This window comes from Ambystoma mexicanum, chromosome 10 (genome assembly GCF_040938575.1).
Source record: "Ambystoma mexicanum isolate Mex_15411 chromosome 10, UKY_AmexF1_1, whole genome shotgun sequence".
NCBI classification, from domain to species: domain Eukaryota; kingdom Metazoa; phylum Chordata; class Amphibia; order Caudata; family Ambystomatidae; genus Ambystoma; species Ambystoma mexicanum.
In genome coordinates this window covers 1,298,629,285-1,298,651,953 of record NC_090932.1, presented here as the reverse complement: position 1 = coordinate 1,298,651,953, position 22,669 = coordinate 1,298,629,285, and the positions used below count along the sequence as shown (strand labels likewise).

Here is a 22,669-nt window from a genome sequence, read left to right as displayed (position 1 = left end):
TAGCCATTAAGCTAGTAATGGAGCTTTCATACATGTGTTGCGGTCTAAGGTCCTTCCTCAACCATAATACCTCTCCCAAATTGTATTCTGACCCATAATTGCCCTTCTCCCTCCCTCAGCCATTCCCTAATAACCCGCAGCTGTGTTGCTTCATAGTATAACCTGAAGTTTGGAAGGGCTAATCCCCACCACTCTCCTAGATGCCTCTAACAGGCGTCTGCTGAGTCTGGCCGTTTTCCTTCCCTTATAAACTCCTTCGTCAGGGATTGGATGTCCCTGAAAAATTTCTCTGGGACCGCCTGCGTGATAGCTTGGAAGAGGTAAAGCAGACATGGCAGCGTGACCATTTTAAGTGCCGCTATTCGCCCCAGCCAGGATATGGGTAGGGACCGCCATTTCTGAAGGTCCTTTTTGATCCCTTCCAACAGCGGAATATAGTTTGCCGCGTACCATCCCTTAAATGTGGGAGTAATCCGAATTCCTAAATATTTTATTCCCCCCTGGGCCCAAACAAATGAGGTCTCAGTTTTTACCTAATGCTTATCTCCTTGCCCAAAGATAGGCCCCGAAGCTCTGATTTTCCCATGTTGACACGCAGGCTCGATGCCATGCCGAATTTCTCAAGAACCTTCTTATCGGCCTCAATGGATTGTATCGGGTTGACCACCGAGAGCAGCATGTTATCGGCAAAGGCTGTAATCTTGTGCTGTATTTCCCCCAAATGGGATGCCCTGTACTCCATCCTCATCCCGCAAACGCTTCAGTAGTGGTTCTAAGTATATAGCCTAGAGCAGCGGAGAGAGGGGGCAGTCCTGTTTTGTACCCCTATTCAATCTAAAGGGTTGTGAGAAAGACCCATTCACCAAGATCCGGGTTTTCGGTTCTCAGTAATTAGCTTTAACCATTTTTAGAGAATCACCTCCCAACCCCATTTCCTCCACGGTGCGGAACAGATACGACCACTCCACGTGGTCAAAAGCCTTCTCGGCATCCAAGGACAGCAAGACCATGGGAGCGTTCGTTTATGCGTTTTTTTCTACCAGGTGCGCCACCCGTCTCAAGTTGTCCGCTGTCTGCCTCCCCCGGATGAACCCAGACTGATCCTAATGAATTCACTCTGGGAGCAGACCTGCTAATCTGTTGGCCAAGATCTTTGTATAGATTTTAGCATCGATGTGTATCAATGCAATCGGCCTATAGGAAGATCGTTCCAATGGGTCCTGGTTGGGTTTTAGAATCAGGGTCATTTTAGCCTCCTCCATAGAAGGGGTTATACGTCCAGTGAGTTTAAAGGTGTTAAATAAATAGGTCAGATGCGGCGTGAGAAAGCCAGCAAACATTTTGTAAAACGCCGCTGGATAACCATCCGGGCCTGGGGCCTTTAATATCACTCGTCTCACCTCATCTTCCGTAATCTCATGGCCCAGAGCTTCTCGGGAGTCTGCGCTAATTCTCTGTAAGGTAACTTTCTCCCGAAACTCCTCCTGAGATTGAGCCATAGGGCGCTGAGATGTATAGAGTTTCTCATAAAAAGCTGCTAAGTGTTCACAAATCTCCTCATTACCCGTTACCCTTTCTCCCGCCTCTGACCTAAGTGCTCCTATCACATTTTTTGCTGCCTCCCCTGTTAGAAGGCGAGCCAAGAGGGCGTCTGACCTGTTCGCCTTGGCGTAGAATTTCTGCCGTATTGATAGTAAAGTTCTTTCTGCTTTTTTAGTTCGGAGAGTTCGGAGCTGCCCCTCGGCCCTCCTGTACTCCCTAAGGGAGGCTTGATTTGGCTTTGCTTCTGCTTTCTGTCGCGCGGTTTCCACTTCACCCTCCAATTGTCTCTCAAGCTCCCCCAATTGTTTATCCTGATTGGCCTTGGCGGCTATGAGCTCACCCCTGATCGTAGCTTTAAACACATCCCATCCTATGTCCTCAGGTGTATCACCCCTTTTATTTTCTTCCATGAATTTTCCCATTTTCCCCTCTAGTTCCTCCCTAAGCACCGTGTCTCTCATAAGGGTCGCCGGGTACTTCCATCTCCAGATCCCTCTCCTTTTTTGGATCTGCTATACATAGGGGGCCTACTACTACTACCTCCTTCACTTCTCCCAGAAGGGACGCCGACACCCAAATATAATCTATCCTGGATTGGGTACCATATACACTCGAGAGGAACGTGTACCCAACCTCGTCCCCCCTCAATTCCCGCCATAAGTCCCTTAGGCCTAACCCCACCATACGGTCCTGTAAGCCTGCCGAGACCGCTCTCTCCATACCCCTTGCGTTCTTCCCGGATCTATCCCGCATCCCATCCCAGGCTAAATTAAAGTCCCCCATTAAGACCACAGGCCCCTTGGCCATGTCCCCTAAGACGTTCAGGAACCGTCTCAGAAATATTTCCTGACCCGTATTTGGGGCATATGTAACCGCGATTGTGCATACAGTATCTGAAAACGTGCCCTGTACGATAATGTATCTGCCCTCCATGTTCCAGACTATACACTCTTCCCTCCTGAAATGCACCGAGTTCTTAAATGCTTGGGCCACCCCTGCTGTTTTTGTTTTTGCTGAGGCCTGACAAATTTGGTCAAAGCCCCAGAGCCTCAGTCTCTTTTGGTCCTTATGCAGTAAATGTGTTTCCTCTAGGCCTAGAATGTCCGACCCTTCCTTCCTTCCTTGTAAACCTCTCTAGTTTTTTCCTACTTGGAGGAGAGTTGAGCCCCCTCACGTTATGCATTACCCACTTGAATGGACATTTTTTTTCTCACTCCCTTTCCTTTTTTGGAGCCTGTAACTGCCCTGCTTGGACCCAGCAAAGTATCACCCGTAACCCCCCGTTCCCAACTCCCCCTTCCGCCCCCCTCTCCCAACTGGGGTTTCCACCTTCCCGGCATGCCTTCCAGGATCACCTCTTCTCTAACCAACCCCAAGATGTTTGTTCCCCAACGCTCCCTGCCTTGCAACTTGCTTGCCCACCACCCCTTTAGATCAAATTCTTATCTTCAGGAACTCAACCCGTTGGCAGCCACCCCCACTTCGCTCTGCTTTCCTCCTCTCAGCCCTATTTGGAGGGCCTCTCAGGGCAAGTTTCTTCCTCCTTTTCTCTCAGGCTGTTGACCATTCCCACTACCTGGGTCTCTGTCCGGGATCCACTCCCAGTGATCTCTCCGGCCCTCCCCTTGGTTCATCCTTATCCAGGTCCAATTGCAGGAGATTTTCCCCTTCTTGTAAAGAAGTTATCCTCCCTGCCATTCAAAGAGGAGGCCGAAGGGGATATGTAATCCCCTTCTCCAGCATGGGGTCTGGCATGGATTCACATGCTCATGAATATTCCCCGTCGTCAGGCTGGGAATCCTCGGTAAGAAAAAAATCAGTATCAGTTTAGTTTCTGATCTGTCTTTCGTAGTAGTAACCAATCACTGATCTCTGCGTCATACTGACCACAGCCAATGACTGCCCTCTACCTAAGCCCCGCCTCTGGCAGCCATCTTCAGATTTTTACCGCACGTTCAAGTGTTGGGAGTCCTCGTGCTTAGCTCTCGAGCTTTTACTGCGTGTTTCGCACTTTTTCAGGTGAATTTTCACATTTTTTCGGTTAATCGATCCTCAAGCTCCACCGTTTCTACTCCTGTTAACGGCTACCCGTTGCAGGATTTTCCTACGCCCCTCAAGGGTGAAGATTTCGTTGAATCAACTTCTTGGAGGATTCCAGAAGATTCGCGGTCTACTTCAAGATGGCCCAGGATGCGAGCTCGTCGCCCGGACCCAGGCTGTTTCGCAGCTGCCCTGGATGCGGGCTGCAGAATGTGTTTAAGGAAGACGAACATTTGCGATGCCTCTACTGTCTTCATGGGGACAAGACTCATGTAGAGAAGGACTTCCAGTTCTGCAAGAACTTGTCGGAGCGGACCATGAGGGACCGTCGATCCTGTCTCGCCAGCTGGTTGGAGAAGGGCTCAACGGGTGAGAAGAAGAAAGGGTCCGAGCGGGCTTCTAAGTCCTGTGCGGGCGCCCCGGCGACGGGGGCCGAACACCAGGCCAAGCGCCGCGAGTCCGCTGGCTCCGGGAGCGCCGAAAGGTCGGGCTCTTCGGTTGCCAGGCAGGGCGCACCTTCCCCGGCACAGTCAACCACGAGCCAGCGCTCTGGTTCGGGGAAGAGGAAGTTCGAGACCCCGGGTAAGCTTCGGGAGAAGCCCCGTCCGATCTCGGAAGAGGGGGAGCGAGGCGTCGCCCCTCCCCGAAGGAGAAGGCCCGGGACGCACCTAAGGTGGTGAAGGCCCCTACCCAGCAGGCAAAGGCCTCTATCGAGGCGATCGCGGCGACTCTGGCCAAGCCGACAGAGACCCCGCCAGCGGAGACTGCCTCCGGGACTAGAGTTTCCCTGCCACCAAGGAGGGATTCCTCTTTTCAGCCCATCGTCGTGGCCACCATGATGGAAGAAGCGAGGGGGGGGCACGGTAGCCTCCTCGAGCTTGGAGTCAGCCTCGGAGGAGGAAATGACCGAGGCCGTGAGGAACCTCGAAGTCCAATTCGAGAAGGTTCGATCCCGTAAGGAAGATCCTCGGGAGATAACCGAGGAAGACGACTATGGCGAGGAAGAGCAGCCTTCCCTTCCGGCGGGCCAGAACCTAGGCCTCAGGATGGCTCGGCGGCCATTTTGTCTGCGATCCAGTCCTTATGCTCTGAGATAAGGACGAGGTTCCCACGGCCCAGGCCGGAGGACCCGCAGCCTGGCCCGTCGGGAAGTCCTCAGAACAAACGACGGAGGACCCAACCCTCTCCTCCGCTCGCCCCCGTAAGGTCTACAGTTCACTCCTCATCCTCCCACGAGTCGGGAGATGACGGTGCATTGGGCTCGACGAAGGGTTCTGAGGGCGACGCCGACGGAACGGGTCTCCCGTCGCACTGGCCTCGCCGCCCGATGAGATTGGCTCATTCCACGCCATGATCGCCAGGGCGTCCGAATTGTTCCAGCTCTGCCTGGAGGAGCAGAAAAAGGAAGGTTTCCTCTATCAGCGCCGGGAGGCCAAGAGGAAGACTGTCATCGCGGTGCCTCTAATCGATGACATCTGGGAGGAGGGCCTGTCGGTTCGCAAAAACCCCTCCACGGCACCAGCCAAACGGGACCGGTACGAGAAGAAGTACCGGGTCCCTGAAACCGCTCCCCTGTGCCTCCGGGCCCAGCCAACGCCAGACTCGGTCGTCTCGGCGGCGGCGAAGAAGAAAGCAGCGGGGTCAGGAGCCTCGACGTCGAATTCCCCACCGGACGGCGAGGGAAAGAAGTTGGACGCCATGGGGCGGCGGGTCATTTCATCGGCGGCGACGACGATCAAAGCGGCCAACGCCCTGGCGATCGTGGCCCGTTACGACAGGGAGCTCTGCTTTAAGCTGGCCCCCATATTGGACTTCCTGCCGGACGACAAGAGGTCCGAGGCCCTGGAAATACTGCAAGAGGGCAAGGTGGCGTCGGACCATGCCATAACGGTGGCAACCGATATTGCCGATACCGGGTTCCGCCAGCTGGGCAACAGTGTTTGCCTACGACGACGGGGTTGGCTCCGGGCGACCGACTTCCGTCAGGACGTCCAGACCAGGGTGTTGGACATGCCGTTCGACGGCAGCAACTTGTTCGGGAAGGTGGTGGACGAATCCCTCCAAGCCATAAAAACAGACACGGAGACGGCCCGCGCCCTAGCAGCCCTTCAGCAACGATGGCCCTTTCGGAGCTCCGGAGGCAGACAGGGTGCCTCCAAGGGATCCAGCGGTGGCTCGTCGTCCTACCGCCAGGCGGCACGCTCCTCGTCTCAGGAGGCCTACAGGGGTCGCGGCAAGCAGGGAGCGCCTCGCCGCCGTCGGCAAGGTGGCCAGGGCGGCAAGGCCACCACCTCCAAGCAGGACTGAACCGGCCGTGGTCTCGGGGCCCCCACCGAAGCACCCCGGTGGGAGGCCGGCTGACGAATTTCGTCGGCGTGTGGAAGTCCATCTCCACTGACCATTGGGTGCTGGATACCCTGGCAAGAGGGCACTCTATCGAATTCCTGAAGAAGTGCCCTCATGTTCCACCTGTGGCCAGGAAGGAAAATCACGACTCGCAACTGCTGTTGGAAGTACGGGCGATGCTCAGGAAAGGCGCCATCAAGCTTGTCCCGAAGAGGCTCCAGGGCTCCGGGGTGTACTCGAGGTACTTCCTCGTCAGGAAGAAGACGGGCAGCTGGCGCCCCATCCTGGACCTTCGTCGTTTGAACAAATACATCAGATCACAAAAGTTCAGGATGGTCACCCTCCAGCACGTACTGGGACAGCTAGAGGAAGGCGACTTTCTATCGTCGTTGGACCTGGAGGATGCATACTTCCACGTTCCCATCCTCAAAAGTCACCGAAAGTTCCTCAGGTTCGTCGTCCAGGGACGCCACTACCAATTCAGAGCACTGCCGTTCGGATTGAAGTCGGCCCCCAGGGTCTTTACCAAGTGCCTAGCACCAGTGGCGGCGCGGCTGCGCCGGCAGGGGATTCACGTCTACCCCTACCTGGACGACTGGCTCATCCGCTCAAGGACGAGGGAACTCGCCGTCGAGCACACTGCGAGGACCGTCCAGCTACTCACAGACCTGGGATTCGCCATAAACTACCCAAAGTCCCACCTGGTGCCGTCGCAGGTGGCCCTGTTTCTGGGAGCGAAGCTTGATACAGTGAGGCGCCTGGCGGCCCCGTCGGAGGAACGGACGAAGACCATTCTAGCCAAAGTGCAGCGCCTGCTAGCCACGAACGTGGCCAGGGTGAGGTCCATCAAGTCCCTCCTGGGGATGATGTCCTCCTGCATCTACCTGGTGCGCCTCTGCAGACTACGGATGCGCCCTCTTCAAGAATTTCTCGACGCCCGTTGGATGCAGGCGACGGGCACCTTCGAAGACAGGGTCACCCTCAACGAGGTGTTCCGGCGGGCGATTCAGTGGTGGGCCGTTCGAGCGCACCTCATGGCGGGCAAGAACTTTCAGACGCCGGCGTACCAGGAGACGGTGATGACGGACGCCTCCCTGGAAGGTTGGGGCGCCCACACCGGAGATCTCCACGCAAGAGGCCTCTGGCTCACGGAGGAGAGGCTCCTGCACATCAACGTCCTGGAACTCCGAGCAGTGTTCTGGGCTCTCAAATCGTTCCTCCCGTCGCTCAAGGGCAAGGTGGTGCGGATCTTCACGGACAACACCACGACAATGTTTTACATACGGAAGCAGGGAGGCACCAGATCCCCAGCCCTATCCAAGGAGGCACAGGATCTGTGGCACTGGGCGGTCGCCCAGGGGATGTTCCTGGTTCCCTTCCACCTGGCAGGAGAAACCAACACCATCGCCGACTCGCACAGCAGGGAGCTGCGCGCGTGTCACGAGTGGGAACTGCGCCAGGATCAGGTGGATCAACTCTTCCGACGATGGGGCAAACCTCAAATCGACCTGTTCGCAACAGCGACAAACTCGAAGTGCAAGAGGTTCGCCAGCAGGTTTCCCCAGCCGAGAAGCATGGGCGATGCGTTCTCGTTCCCCTGGGACGGCCTATACCTGTATGCGTTCCCGCCGTTGCTGCTTCGACTCATCAGCCAGCTCAAGAGGTCCCGGTGCAGGATGATCCTCGTCGCACTGGCGTGGCCGAGGCAGATTTGGTTCCCGGACCTTCTGGACTTGTCAACGTCCCCTCCCATCAAGCTGTCGGCGGACGCGGACCTTCTCTCCAGAGAAGGAGGCGCCATCTTCCACCATGACCCGGCGTCGCTGAACCTGCAGGCTTGGCTCCTGCAGCGCTAGAGTTTGGAGGCTACGATATACCGGCCGATTGCAGAGAGGTTCTTGCAAAGGCCAGGGCGTCCTCGACTCTCAAATGCTACGGTCATAAGTGGAAGAGGTTCTCTATCTGGTGCCGAGCACAGAAGATCAACCCCCTATGGATTACGGCCCCTCAAGTGCTGCCGTACCCGCTATCGCTGGCAAAGGCTGGGCTAGCCCATGCCTCCATTAAGATTCATCTGGCGGTGATCTCCAGATATACCAGAACCACAGGACAGACGTCCCTGTGGTCCCATCGACTGGTAAAAGAGTTTATGAAAGGACTGTTCCGGTCGTTCCCGCCGGTGAAGGCCCCGGCCCATGCGTGGGAACTTAACGTGGTGCTGACCAGGCTCATGGGGGCCCCCATTCGAGCTGATGCACTCCGCACCGATGAAGTTTGTGTCGTGGAAGACTGCATTCCTGGTGGCCATTACTTCCGCACGACGAGTGGGAGAGATCCAGGCCCTATCCTGCAAAGCACCGTACTTGACTTTCCATGCCTCGAGGGTGGTGCTTAGGACGCACCCCTCCTTTATGCCCAAGGTGCCGTCGGACTTCCATCTTAACAAGCCCTTGGTGTTACCTGTTTTCTTCCCGTCTCCTTTGTCGCCGGCCGAGAGGACTTTGCACTCGCTGGATGTGGCTAGAGCGCTGAAGTTCTACGTGGACCGCACGAAGAGTTTCCGGAGGACATCACAGCTGTTCGTGAACTTTGGACCTGTGAATCAAGGGAAGGCTCTCTCGAAGTCTTCTATTTCCAGATGGCTCTCCGGCTGCATCATGCACTGCCACCGGTTGGCTAACCGACCGCTGCCAGGCCGTCCGAGAGCCCATTCGACCAGAGCGATCGCTGCTACTACGGCGTTCTTATCTGGTGTGCCCCTGCTGGACATCTGCAGGGCTGCTACGTGGAGGTCGACGCACACCTTCACGAGATTCTACTGCGTCGATCGGGATTCCAGGGAGGAGTCCAGGGTCGGCCAAGCAGTGCTGCGCAACCTGTTCGCCTAAGGTGAGCCTGGTGAGGAGGTAAGAGATGCTTAATGTTGAGTTTTTTGTATTGCTTAATGTTGAGCCTTTTGCCACCTCCCGTGGTTGTGCATGTGTGTACTGCTATTTATTCTTATATTCATGAGCATGTGAATCCATGCCAGACCCCATGCTGGAGAAGGAACAAGTTACTTACCTGTAACTGTTGTTCTCCAGCATGGGTCTGGCATGGATTCACATGCGAACCCTCCCGTCTACCCCTCTGCGGCTCTTCGCTTGGTCATACTGACTCTCCACGTGCTACCAAATCTGAAGATGGCTGCCAGAGGCGGGGCTTAGGTAGAGGGCAGTCATTGGCTGTGGTCAGTATGACGCAGAGATCAGTGATTGGTTACTACTACGAAAGACAGATCAGAAACAAAACTGATACTGATTTTTTCTTACCGAGGATTCCCAGCCTGACGAAGGGGAATATTCATGAGCATGTGAATCCATGCCAGACCCATGCTGGAGAACAACAGTTACAGGTAAGTAACTTGTTCCTTATCCCCGAGGAATGACAAGATGGGATTCATGTCGTCGCTTCACCAAGGTACTACTGGCCAAATCTTGATATAGCTCTATTCTATGCCCATCATAACTTAGAGGTTCTCTCTGCCTGGCTGCTCTCAAAACTGCCTCCTTCTGTGCATACCTGGCGAAGGCCGCCAGTATATTCCTTGGTCTTGCATTCACTCCTTTGTTGATGCGGCCCACTCTGTGGACTCATCAAGCTCAACAGATTCTGGGGAGGGTTCTCCCAGCAACCCCACAGAAATGCTTTGCAACGTGCTCTTTAGGCCCTTATCCTGTATTGTTTCCGTCAGCCACTTCACCCGAATGTTGACTCTCCTAGACCTATTCTCCAAGTCCTCCAGCTTCAACTCCAAGTTCCTTGTCGCAGTATCCAGTCTTTCGATTGCCTCGCTATTCTCCGTGGTGTCTGCCTACTTGCTGCAGGCCCCTTTCTAGGACGTCTGTCCTCTCTCCTAGCGGCCCCACCTCCTGCTTCATGTCCGCCAAGGCCTGGTGATGTCCAAATGAAGGAGTTGGATCTGATCCTGAAAGGTCTTGGCTAAATTGTTTTGAAGGGTCAGCATTTCTCCATGGAGGTCTTGTCGCGACATCCGGGCCGGCGGAATGTCCTACTTGTGGGCCCGGGCTCTGACCTTTCTCAGGAGCAGTTGTCTGTTCATCATACTCCTTCCTGTGCTGCCATAGAGTCGGGAGTGTTCCCGGAGTCTCTGATTGCGACAGACCGCCCTTAGTCTGCCTACCTTTATTCTTAGAGGACATTTCCAGATAGGGGGTGGTGGGCTAATGTTCTTCTCACCCTGTAGAGGTTCCAAGCCACCCAGCACTACTGTGGATGCTGGGCAGCAGCTCCTTCCTCCTGGTCGCTTCCCTCGCTGAGGACCTGGTCGTCACCTCACCCCCAATGCTCTTTTTATTAAGGGGGAACAAGATCTCCAGCTACTGTTACTTCCACCTCTGCAGAGTCCACGGTCAAGCCCCCTGCACACTGTCCCAAACCTCCTCTCTGCTTATGGTAGAGCCTCCCCAGAGTCCTTCCTTTCTGTGGAGCTGGGAACGGCAAATGCACCCCTCCCCTGAGTGGTGAGGTGGGGGATAAGGCAGCTATGCATCCCTCCTGCGGGGGGTAAGGTGGGGGGATAGGTCTCCTTGCCTCCTCTCCTTCTGGCTTGGGTGCCCGCTTCAGGGCCTACCCATAGTCACTCCTTCCCAGTCCGGTTCGAGAGTAATGACAACTCAGTGACTGGTGCGACAGCCAGTGCCTCCTTGCGCCGGTTAAGCAATTAGCCGCGGTGGTGACTGATAGCGTTCCTCGCTGTCAGACGCCCAACTTCTGACCGTGTTTCTTCTCTCTCCCTTGGTCGCTCCTGCGTATGCGGGAGGGGGGGGGCTGACTACAAAAAAAACCTCACTGAAGCCCAAGTGCAATTTACACCCTGCTGATGCCGACCGGGGACGGGCACTAAGGGACCTGCTCTCCCGCCTCCCTTTCTCCTAGACCCCCGGTCCTGCTCTGCTCCTATCGTGAGCGCATTTCTTCCCCGGCGCCTCTGACAATCCTCCTTGTGGTGTTCCGAGTGCTTCTCCCTGCGACCGTTTGGCTGGCGCAGGTCTCTAGTCTGCAGGCCCCGCTGCGGTGTCCTCGGCGGCAGCAGACACTACAGCCCTCTCTCGCCAGCTCCGAAGCTCCTTGGGGCGATCGCCCCTTCCTGTCTAGCTGTCGGGGGGGCGGTCCTCTGGGTCTCTGGGTTGAGTGGGTCTGCCAACAGAGCACTGCTGGCGGCTGCTACTCACGCCTCGGCCACTCCCCTCCTCCGTCGCATGTCGCCTGCACCACCCGCCGAATGCAGGGGGTACTTTCCTGCCCCCGGCTCTTCAAAACGCACACCTGGATGTCTGCTTCTCCTGGGGCAAGCAGCTCGCTGTCACGGGTGGGTAAACAGGCTGGTGGGACAGTTTAACTCCCCTGCTGGGCTCCGGAGCGCCACCGCAAGAGAAGTGTGCCCTCAATTGGGTTGGCACAGTACCTTTAGTATGAAGCAAAAGATGCAGCTGAAGACGTTGGTTCCTGGCAGTTCCTGCAGATCTCACTGTTCCGGAGCCTCAGTCGTGGGGACAAGAGGGAGGATGTCGGGCGACTCCTGCACTGCACGGGATCATTGGAAAATGCTGACAAAATGGAGTCACTTCAGTTAGAGTAGCTTTTCTTCAAGCACAAAAGCTGGTGTCCTTCCCCATGGTTAATCCTAACCAGCTTCGAGAATGGTATCCAGGTGGCTTACGAGTTGATTGGTCCTATCAACTCAAAGGAAGACATCGTCCTTGAAGGGGCTTCTGTCGAAAGGAGCTTGGCAATTCGGACCTGCAGCAGGGCTTCACCAAACAAACCAACGGTCCAGCAGTTGCAGCAGCTGTTCTCTTCCAGCTTGTCTTCGGTTCTTTCGTTCCAGTGGTCGACTCTGCTTTCCAGTCCAGTCGACCCGCCTTTTAAACAGTTTTCTCCCATTCATTCCAGCCTAGCTGCCACTTACCCAGTAGGGTGGCTGTCCTTAGCGGACAGTCAGCCTGCCAATCACACCAGAGTGCATTTGGGTCTCCTAGGAGACTAAGCACAGGGAGTTTCGCGCACCTCCCTCACTTCCTGCCTACCCCAGACACTCAGGCACCAGAGGCGGTCTTCAGTCCTGAAGCCCGCCAAAGGCATGGAAACAAAGGGACCAAACCTGGTTTGGCACGCAGAGACAAACACTAGAAGGACCTTTCCAAAAAGAAATGGCGAAAAAAGACCGGGACTCATTTAAACAAAGGGGCTTAAGGCGCCATCTTGAAAAACATGGCTCCAGTGATGTTTAGCTGCTGGTGTTCGCGGTCGGGCAAAATCATGGTAGTTTGTTCTAAAACCACTGCCACCAGCCATTTCAAGAGGAAAGGGTAACATTTGACTGTTACATGAGTGTTTAGACATGGGGGGATACTAGGCAACCCCTCCAGCACTCTATAGGAAGATATTGTGTCCTGGGTCTAGGAATTTAAAAAGACTAGTAAAGTCAATTTAACCTTGCATTCTCTGGGAAACAGTAGTTTATCCCAGAGAAGGTATTTAAACCTTAGGGAAGTCTAAAAAGACATCCCTTTGTCACCGCACTGAGGGTACTGTGTAACACACATGAAAAGATGCTTTGGAGTTATCTTAAAACTCCATAATCAAAGAACACAAGAGTAAAACACACATCAAAATGTGAAGGGAATTAGCACATTTATGAGAATTCTCCCTAACAGTGATTGCATTCACTCTTGACCCCACACCCATCCTATCCCCTATTTCTCAACTCTACCTCCTTTCTTTTTACGCCCACCCACACCCTACCACATTGTCTCTAGCCCCACACCCTAAACCGTGAATTGCACCACCTACCTTACCGTCTCTCCCTAGCCTCTGTCATCCATGCTCACACTCTTTGTTACTCTCTCACTCCCACCCTTTCTCACTCATATTTCCTCTTACTCATTATTAATGGTACCCTCTATCAATGGCTTCCTCTCTTGCTCTATGCCCCTTCTCATTCCTCTATTCCCCTTCTCATTCTATTGCACACCTGCACCCCTTATCACATCATGCTTTGAATCTTTTCATTCTCCTCCTTGCACCCTGGTGCCTATAAATGCAAAGAACAGCAGTTAATGACAAAGCTATCGGCATTGCCAATGCTTGTTTTTAATATCTCTGCTGATAAATTTATAGTGCTCCTTAAAAATGGGGAGGTATACTTTTGTTCGAAATAAGCAACCAAAGTGGCTTCATCTATGCAGCCGATTTTGCTTTTCAGATCTTTGGACTTTAAAATGGACGATCTCCAATCTGCAAGATAATGTTGCATGATCACTGTACTTGTTGAAAACCATTCTTAATGAAGAACTGTTCTCGAACAGAAGCACGAGATAGAAATACATAATTGGTCAAAGAACATGGTGATCCACTCCTCCATGACTTGCATTGTGAAGTATTGCATTCTTGTAATAACTTTCAGAACCCCAAGATTTCCATTAGGTCCATCTTCTCACCTCTCGCTGGACCCATTTTCTCCTCTCACTATCTATGCTTTACCACACACTGTCCACCTATCTCTTGGCACTTCCTTCACCCCTCTCCTACTTCACTCTGCTCCACCATACACTCTCATTTTCACTCTCTAATTTCCCCTGCACTGCTTCCTTGCTCTCTATACTGTCCCTTAAACACCCCCATCACAACCATACAGTCCATACAACTTATACCACTCTATCGCTTAATAACTCACCTGCATTCTTCTCCAACTCTGCTACCAACTCTTCAGCATTTCTGATTTACATTCCATCCTCCACTTGGTCTATCGGCCCACTTCCACATCTCCTATCTTCACTCTTGCAACCGTCACTCTGTCTACTCTGTCTCTCCTTCACTCCCCATTTGTGCTGCTTCTGTCCCCCGTGGTCGCCCCCCCCCCCCCCAATTACATTGGTTCCAGTGCTCTCCAGACTGTTGGTCAGTCTGTGTCAGTCTTTTCCCCTCAGGGGCTTGGTTATACAGGTGCAAACCCTTCAGAGCTCCTCCCATTTATCCAGCCTGGTTTTGTTTGCAGTCTCTGATCATGTGGTAGCAGCCAGGGTCTCGGGCTACTCGTTCTCCCTTTTGGTTTCCTCCATATAGTGGTATATTTTGTTGCCAGTTCGTTTTGGGGACAGTTTCTGTTTCTCTCCTGTTCCCCTGCAGTGTCTCCTCACTGCAGGTTCTTTTTCCATTGCCCCACCATATGTCAGGGGTTGGTAGATCAGGTGTCTCATTTCTGTTAGGCAAGGAAACTCCCAGTTCATGGTCTGTCTGTTCTTGATTGCCTTCTCTTGGTTCCAGTCTGGGTGTTCTTGATTGCTCTCAAGTGCACTCTGGGAAATGGGGTCCTGAAACGTAAAAGAGACCAGAAAAAGTACTGGGAGGCATCCTGTGATAGAGTGGTACCTTTCAGAACATGCCGGCACGTGAGGGGATAACTAGGAGTGGGGCCTCCCCAACTTCCTTTCCTCACCTCTGAGAAGGGTCCCTCTTCCCGATGTTAGAATTATGACCCTGTCACAATATCAAACCTGGTAATTTTGTATTTTGTATTTTTTATTGTTTTATATAACGCCTTAATCCAAGGCACTTTACAGTTAACAACAAGTAACACATAAAACATGGAACAGTAGAAGCAAAACAGTAAACCCGAATCGAACCATAAAATTGGTATTTAGAACAATTTGCAAGTAAGAAGGGAGAGGAGAGAAGGGGGGGTAGAGAAGGATCGAGAGGGAGAGAGTAATGAGGGAAGTGAGCAACAAAAGAGGAGATCATAGGAGAGATGGGGACAGATGAAGATAAGGAGAACAGAGAGAGGATAATAGAAGGAGGGAGGGGATAGAGAGAGGGGGGAGGTATCAGGGAGGGGATAATGAAGGCTAACATTGAAAATCTGTATGATACTTATGGGTTTTTTGCAACATCTAAGCGAAGCTACTTTCCGACATGAGTTGCTTTTGCAGCAGTGTAATAAAAGGTGAATATCAGAATCCTCCATGTACAGGAGCAAAGATCAACTTTCGGAATTTTACCACTTGTCTCACTGATTTTCATTTTATAAATATTCCTTGAAAATGTGTATGTCGAATGAACATCCCTAGACTCGGGGTAATGAAACATATGTAAAATTATGAATTTTAATAAGCAATCTAGTTTTGAACCACAAAATTCTTTCCAACTCAGATGCTATTTTCTGGATCCTCTTCCACTGTATCCAAGATGTACGGACCTCGGGAAATAAGGTTTAAGCACAGGAAACTGTACACATTGCATTGTTTACATTTCAACGAGATGAAGGAGAACATTAATAGGGGAATACTGATTTTCAAATAATGTGGCTGACCTGTACGCATTGGTTTACCATTTTTAGTAGTGAGGCAATCCGACTTTAAAAATAGTTTTTTCATTTTAGTTAAAATCGCTCTTTCCATGTAGCATAAGAACTGTGACGATCTTTCAGATGACGTCAGTCCTATCCTGAGGGGAGCACCTTTCCATGAATCTAGGGAGGTGGGTCTGCTAACCAATAGTCCCCCTAGGGGTGGCAACATGTGGGAGGACCTCAGGCGTGGAACTCCCCTCCTTGGGATAAGGATGAGTCCAGGACACAGCCACTTTAGTTAACTCCCAAACCTTCTCTAGCTAGGATACACGTTGAAACCATGTGTTATTGTAAACTGTCAGACAATCTTGCTGAAATGAGTGCAGGGACGAACAAGAACCCGAGCATGTTACAATCAAGTAGGAAGAGTAATCGACCACCTGTTGTCGATCAAACTGACATTACTCTGGGTCAGTCTCTGCTATTTAAACCAAACAACAAAGAAGGACTATGTTCTGTTCTGAATCTGGAAGGAGTACCGAGCGAGTGAGAACATTGTTGTGAAGCCTGCGAGGTTGAAACGGAGCTTCGGGAGACTGCGAGGCAGCTCACCAGTGTAGCAGAGACGAGTGGCGGGATGCCCAGACTGCTGCTTGTGAGGTGGCTGGAAGTCTGCGCACTTGCAGAGGTGGTGGCGTGACCTGCCGTGGGTGTACCGTGCAGTCTGAGAACTGTGCTGAGACCACCTACTCAGATAAAACGCCAAGCCGCACAAGCGAAAGTATGGGGAGCATGAGAAACTGTGCTGTTGGTGTGATCTTTAACGGGTGGACTATTTGGTCCAGAACTTGTGCCAAGAAGGTTAGCAGTACCTGGCAGCAAATACAAGCAGGCCTACGAAGAGAAACAGAAGTAGAAGGTAGGTGAGAAACCCGTATGTGGCCCCTGGCGAAACCGGTGAAGCATTCCCTGAGAGAAGGTAACGGGAATAAGAGCATGTCTGGAAGGGGGCTGGGACAGTTTGAGACTGAGCTGAGAAGTAGATGAAGAAGAAGAGAAAGTAGTGAAGCATGTTGTGATGCAATTCCCTGGCCAGTGTCACAAGAGTTTGGGACTGAAGATTCAAGGAGGACTCAGGGAACCTCTTCATCGTCCCAGTTGGGGCAAGTTAACCAAAGTAGAAAAAGTAGAGAGCGGAAGAAGCCCTTCGAGGGAACTACAAGATTTGTTAGAGTTTGAAGAAGATGGCCTGGAAGAGGCTTACGAAGAACTGGGGTTCACACGCACTTTGTTTCTTTTGTGGTGAACTTGGCAACCTCTCATTATTTGTGAACCTTTTTAATATTTCCTGAGCTTAAGAATGCTGCACTGTGAGCGACTCAGACCCAGGAGAAGGGAGTAATTCTCCTGTGTTTTAGAAAAAAAAAATGTTCTTAGATTAGGATTTGTGTTTAAGTGGTAGGGATAGCACAGGAGTTTTGGACTAGGACAGTGAGATTTTTATTTGGACTACACAGACTTCCTGACTGCCCGAGTTTAGTTTATTTGAGTTAGGGAAATCACCTCAGGAAATCAGGATAGTATTTGCTTTAAATAAATGTTTATAGCAATCACTATGCCACTGCTTGGTCAGGCTCCTCATTCCATGCCGCACAGAACCCAGAAGTAATTGTTGATACACATTTTCTGAACAAACGCATTGTAATGTTCTGGAGCTATGTGATTTTATTTATTTTTTTTATTTATTTTTTTTGCATATGAAAATCATAATGTTATGATTGTGGGCCACTTTTGATATTGCTGTCATTTTTGTGTGTGATTTGTGTGTGGTTGATAAATATAACGTAATATATTGAAGCTGCATATGAAAGAACATGTAAATGGACACAATTTCAACTTTTCAATTAAAGATGAAACATGGAATGCTTTAAGTAATGTAAAAAAGGTGCTTTGACAGGGTTAATTCCACAGTTGTTAATTAAATATCCTGGATGAAAACCACTTTCAACACCTTTCCTAGTGTTGAGTCTCGACTTGAGAACCTGTTCAGAGCACCATCTAAAAAAAGGCTTTGGGCGTGTCAAATTTATAACATGATTTTGCCAATCCTCTAATGCATTCTAAGACTTTTTCATTGTCCGTGGTGTGCCAGCCATCTAATTGTGTGCAGGGCTAAAGGTGTGATTTAAGCTTTATCTGTAATCCCATGTACATGTTTTCCTGAAACACCAGTATCTTCTACTTTCTACTTCAGGTTCCAGAGGAGGACATCAGTAAAGTCATTCAAGTGCTACAGAAGCGCCAGGAGAGCGGAAGGTAACCCAGCTGACAGACCTGCCCCTCAACAACTGTGATCTTGAAAAGTCCTCGCCAGGCTACGACAAACACTTGACTCAGCCCTGCACAGTGTGAAGGAGACTCAAACAGATTTAGTGAACCTGTCTTCTCCACCAAAAAATTGAAAAACGATTCTGAGAGACTACGGCACAGTGTTTTTCTTCTCTGAAATGTCAACACATGCTGGAAAGGCATTTGTGGCAGGAAGTCCTGACAGTGGATTTGTCTTCGTTTGCTGCCCTTAATGCTGTTAGGAAAGGAAATAGGCTTTTTCATAATTTATTTCCTATTTTTTCCACCTAATTTACTATGAAGTCACGCTGTACCTTTCTGCCCAGGCTGTGAAAGGGGGGGGGATTCCTTTTGCATGCTGGAGTGCATAAGATAGTTGATGGAATGTGCGAGCAAGCTTTAAGTGTTGTTCAGAGTTTGCATGTTTCTAATTAGTTTTTCGTTGGTGGTAGAATAGCGTTTATGTTACAGTCTGCGACTGGCGAGAGTTTTGTTTACAGTCTGTGACTGTGTTAGGAAGTTATTAGTGGGTGGATGAGTAGCATTCATTTGGAAACTCTAGTTAAGGAGAGAACGTTTAGTTTACTGTCTTGTGATTGGTTGATGAGCCAAGGAGTTTAGTGATATTGGTAAGAGGATGGAGTTAAAGCCCATATTGAGTCTGTGAATGGCCTCCGGTATTGTTTTCTGGCTATCTGTGGGACGACTGAGTTTAAATTAGTTTGAGATTGGCCTTCTCGAATTGGCTGCATTAAGGAAAAATGTGTTAAACTATGCCAGCAAGGGATGTTTAAATCTTGCAAGGGGTAGAATGTTTGCGCTCTTCGATTTATTGCAGAATTATGAACTTTTGTTTGATTGATGCAGACAGGTTTGTAACAGTCTGTGACTGCATTAAATCTGTGATTTATAGAACGGATGACTCTTGCAAATAGCTGGAGTTTAATTTGCATTCAATGATTGATTGCCTGGCGATTGAGGATGTTCTGTCATGGTGAGAGGAGGCGATTTAATTTAGGTTCTAATTCCTGAGAGGACAGACTGTTTATCTGTGACTGGTTTAACATGCTTTGGTTAACTTTGAGGTTTTCATTTGGTGCTGGCGGCAGCAGTGTTTGATGAGTAGATTATCCATGACAGGTGCACATTTCTGTTTGTGCCACTGAAAGGCTATAGCCAGAAAACAGACAATTCCTACAGTGCCCCCAAATTTCAGTGGTGGTTTTTCTAACTAGACTATATGCGTATCCAGAAAAGGATGGGTGAGATGGTTTTATCATGCAATTTAGAGTGTGCGGTGGTCATATGCGTGCAGTGTGTTTTTAACAATTTATGGCTCAAAAGGCAGCTGTGGGAGTGAAAAGCGTCAAGCAGGTTGGAGAGTTCACTTTGTCATAAATGAGAATGCAGCATAGCAGTTGCTCAGGATGGAGACAGCCGCCTTGTGCTGCACGTCTCAACACTCAGTGACTCACACTCCGTCCTTCTGCTCAGGTGAAGTAACTGTGTACTTGGAGAAGTTGAAGTGTGCTAGATGCAGTGTTGATGTACAATGTGCTGTCTAGCAAGGGCTTGGTTGTTAAACGCATGTGTACGGTATTGTGCTGGTCTTCATATCTGTCTTCGGGTACACAGCAGATTATTGCTCCACCTGATCACTAGTCTTCCAAACCATTTACCTGTCTCCTGTTTCTCAGGCAGACGTTGCATTCATACAGTAAGAAATGTATATTTTTGTATTTTTTTTGCATTTGACATTCTGTGAAATAAAAGACCTTTTGAAATATTTGTTGGTGCTGAAATAGAAAACATTACATGATGCCAATTTTAGGTCTTCATCTTACTTCTACATCCAGCCTGCTTCCTATTCCCAAAATGTGGGAGACCTACTATCTCTACGAGGAGTAACAAAGGTAACTTTATCGCTTTTTCTACAAAAAAACGTTGTTGCGCATTCACACTTGTGTGTGACCTTTTTCTTTTCCTATCCTTTATCCTTTCTCTCTCTCATGCAGTCTGTCTCTCTGGTCCTTCTCCTGCCAACTTCCTACTTCTATTTAACTTGTCTTTTGTGTGCGATGAAAGAAATTGAACATAAGGGAGAACTGATATGTATGAAGACCTTCCGTAATGAGGTCCACAGGTTCCCACTTGTTCTCCAACATGGAATATTTTACTGATTGTATGTGTTGGGCTTGTGTTTTTCACAACATGAGGATATACCCTCAAATGTGAACAAACCTCAACATCATAGGATTCTGGGATTGATTCCCAGTTGAGGCACCGAGCACACTAGGAACAGGATGTATAGAGCAATTACGCACCAAAGGTACTTTAAAGTACACTTCTTTACAGCCACCAGACCCTCACAGCCTTCTTGTATTTCCCTATAGAGAAAGTGTGCTCCCTGGCCACCAATAAAGTTAATTAAGATTGCCTCATGGAAGCAGTGTTCTGTATGCAATAAAAAGATGAACACCTGTGCTCCAAGTGGACTCCCAGATAACCGTAATGGCACGTGGCATGGGTGCTGGTTAGGGTACGTGAATGAGTTTTTTGTCATAGAATAAAGATGCAACCATCACAAAAAGATCAGATGCAGCAGTATGTTGCAGGCATGGTAAAACTTTGAAAACGTTGCACAGAGTTGCAAACATATGGCATACGGTACAATACAGCATAGCATGTCATAGCAAAGCTAAACATTGCATATGGGATGACAGAGGGTGCATATGTACTTACACTCTCATTGTGTGACAAGTACAAAAGGGGAAGGCTGCCTTGCAAGTTCCTTTTCTCCCAAAGCAATATCAAAACGACTGCAACTAGAACCACCATTGTATCCCCTACACAATGGCTTTATCGAGCAGGGGCTAGTCCCTTAAGTCTTTAAAACTGTGCATGTCAAACCTTTGTTCCAACAAGAGCTCCCAGGGACTCCTGTCTTAGTGTGCAACAAGTAGTGTAGAACAGACTGCTGGGGCGCATTACCCTGTGCAGATGTGTTGCCCAGTAAAGCCAGCAGCAAGGTCCATAATCTGACACTTTCAAGTGAGGATAGAGACCCCTCTGTCACCTGGGATGTGAGCCTTGCTAGGGTGGTAACCAGAGCCACTCTTTCACCAGAGGGGGAAGGTGGCAGTTGGGAGGGCCCCAGTTCCTGCCCCCCCAAGCTGCTTGGATGTATCTGAGCAGTACCACTTTGGATCACCCCGTACCATCCTGTCCACTTTTTCTTTTAGGCCAAATACAGAAATAGCCAAAAGACTGGGAAGAGCACCTGCAAGACTGCATCCCTTCCATCAGAAGACTCCAGTCATTTTTCTGCCAGCAGGTAGAGAGTGAGCCGACGACTGAAATGACAGAAAGCCTGCAATGACAGAAAGCCTGCCACCTGCCAGGAATGGCTGCCACTGCTTACGGACCACCGTGCAAGCCGCATGCTAACATCTGCTCTGGACCTACCTTAGACAAATTAGCACACCCTTGCCAAGGAGCGGCTTTCGAATGGAGACTGTTGTTTACTTTGCATTTCACAACGGTGCTGGCCCCAACATGGCCACCCAACACAGACTGGCCAGCTCTAATGCTGGCCATCATTGTTGCTGCACAGTGGGCCCTTATGTAAGAAACAGGTGGGTCTCAGACCCCCATCTGTAAAAGTTGACCATTGTAAGACCTCCTGGGTGAGGAATTCCAGAACAGATTGTATTGGGTAAAAATTCAAGTTGGAGATGGAGGGGCAGGATTAGAAGAGTGGCCAGAACTGGGAAGCTCAGAAGAATGTAGTGCTAGAAGCTGAGACAAACACATTTTTTTCAATAAGATGGGGCACCTATACTGAGTTGATGTGAATCCAAGGGGTGACATAACTGTCACCAACTGTTGGCACTTTACAGTTTCAAAGGATGGTTTTGGAACTCTCCCACTAACCTGGTGGGGGAAGCGTCTGGGGTTAGAGAAGACCAAAAAGACACTTAAGTAGATTCTACTGGCCTACAGTGATCACCACGGTCAAGCAATTTTGTACTAGTTGTCCAATCTGCCAAAAGATGTCTCCGGGTGATGTACCCCACGACCTGCTGTAGCCGTTACCAATCCTAGAAGTAGTCTTCAGAATTAACATTGGACATCTTCGAACTCCTTGAACTCTAAATATGGCAACAGGTTCATCTTGGTAAGCCTAGACAATGCAACCCGATAACCAAAAGCATTTGCTTTGAGAAGTAATAACAATGAATCCATGCTCATGGTTCTTGTACCTTTCTTCCCCCAAGTGGGCTTCCCGACTGAAATCCTACCCAATCAGGAGCAGTTTCATGCCAAAGCTAATGGGAGACATGAAAACTCTCATGAACATTCAAGCCCTCTGGACCTCTGTACACCAAGACTGATGGCACAGTGTAACTAGACCCTGAAATGTATCCTATGGAGGCTGGTCACCTGAAAAGGCTGGAGAAATTGGGACGACTTAATCCTGTGGGATTCTCTCCCTTCAAATTGTTGCATGGCCAGAATACTTGTGATGTGTTGAATATCATGCAGGAAAAATGGGAAGGGCCGCAGAGCTGACAGACCAGTGACCACCCAATGGTGCAGAACACCGAGGAATATATGGAGAAGTTTCCAAGTCTGGTTAGAAACCACATGCAAGAAGCCCAAGTCTGCCAAAAGAGAGCCTACAATAAAGGTGACTGGCTCTGTACCTTCCAAGTGGGAGCCAAGGTGATGGTATTACTCCCAACCACATTAAACATTTTGTTCTTGCTAGATGATACAAACCAGATGTAATCACAGAAGTAGTATTGCAAATCGCCTATAAAATGCAACAAACCAATTGATGCACGCTATCTCAACTATACCATGTAAACGAACTAATGGAAGGAACTCAGTATTCCCCAACACCTGGGAGACTCTGCTATCAATTTAAGTTTATGGGGCTACCTTGCTAGTTGGTCTTCCCACAGCTAGCCATCAACAACTCACCAAATCGATGGCGAGATTCCCAGATGTGTTCTGCACAAACCCTATATGAGTGAA

At 50.1% G+C, this 22,669-nt stretch overlaps 1 protein-coding gene across 2 annotated transcripts in view; it reads left to right on the top strand.

Annotated features, from left to right (window-relative positions):
- The window catches only part of CASTOR1 (cytosolic arginine sensor for mTORC1 subunit 1), a 407,094-nt gene extending 387,679 nt beyond the window's left edge, over window positions 1–19,415 (top strand). The window contains exon 9 of one of the 2 annotated variants that reach the window (XM_069619303.1): window positions 17,535–19,415. In XM_069619303.1, the coding sequence (XP_069475404.1) occupies window positions 17,535–17,600 (66 nt within the window). In that variant the 3' untranslated portion in view covers window positions 17,601–19,415. The remainder of the gene's footprint in view (window positions 1–17,534) is intronic. The other variant, XM_069619304.1, reaches the window with a different exon arrangement.
- The last annotated feature ends 3,254 nt before the right edge of the window (window positions 19,416–22,669 follow it).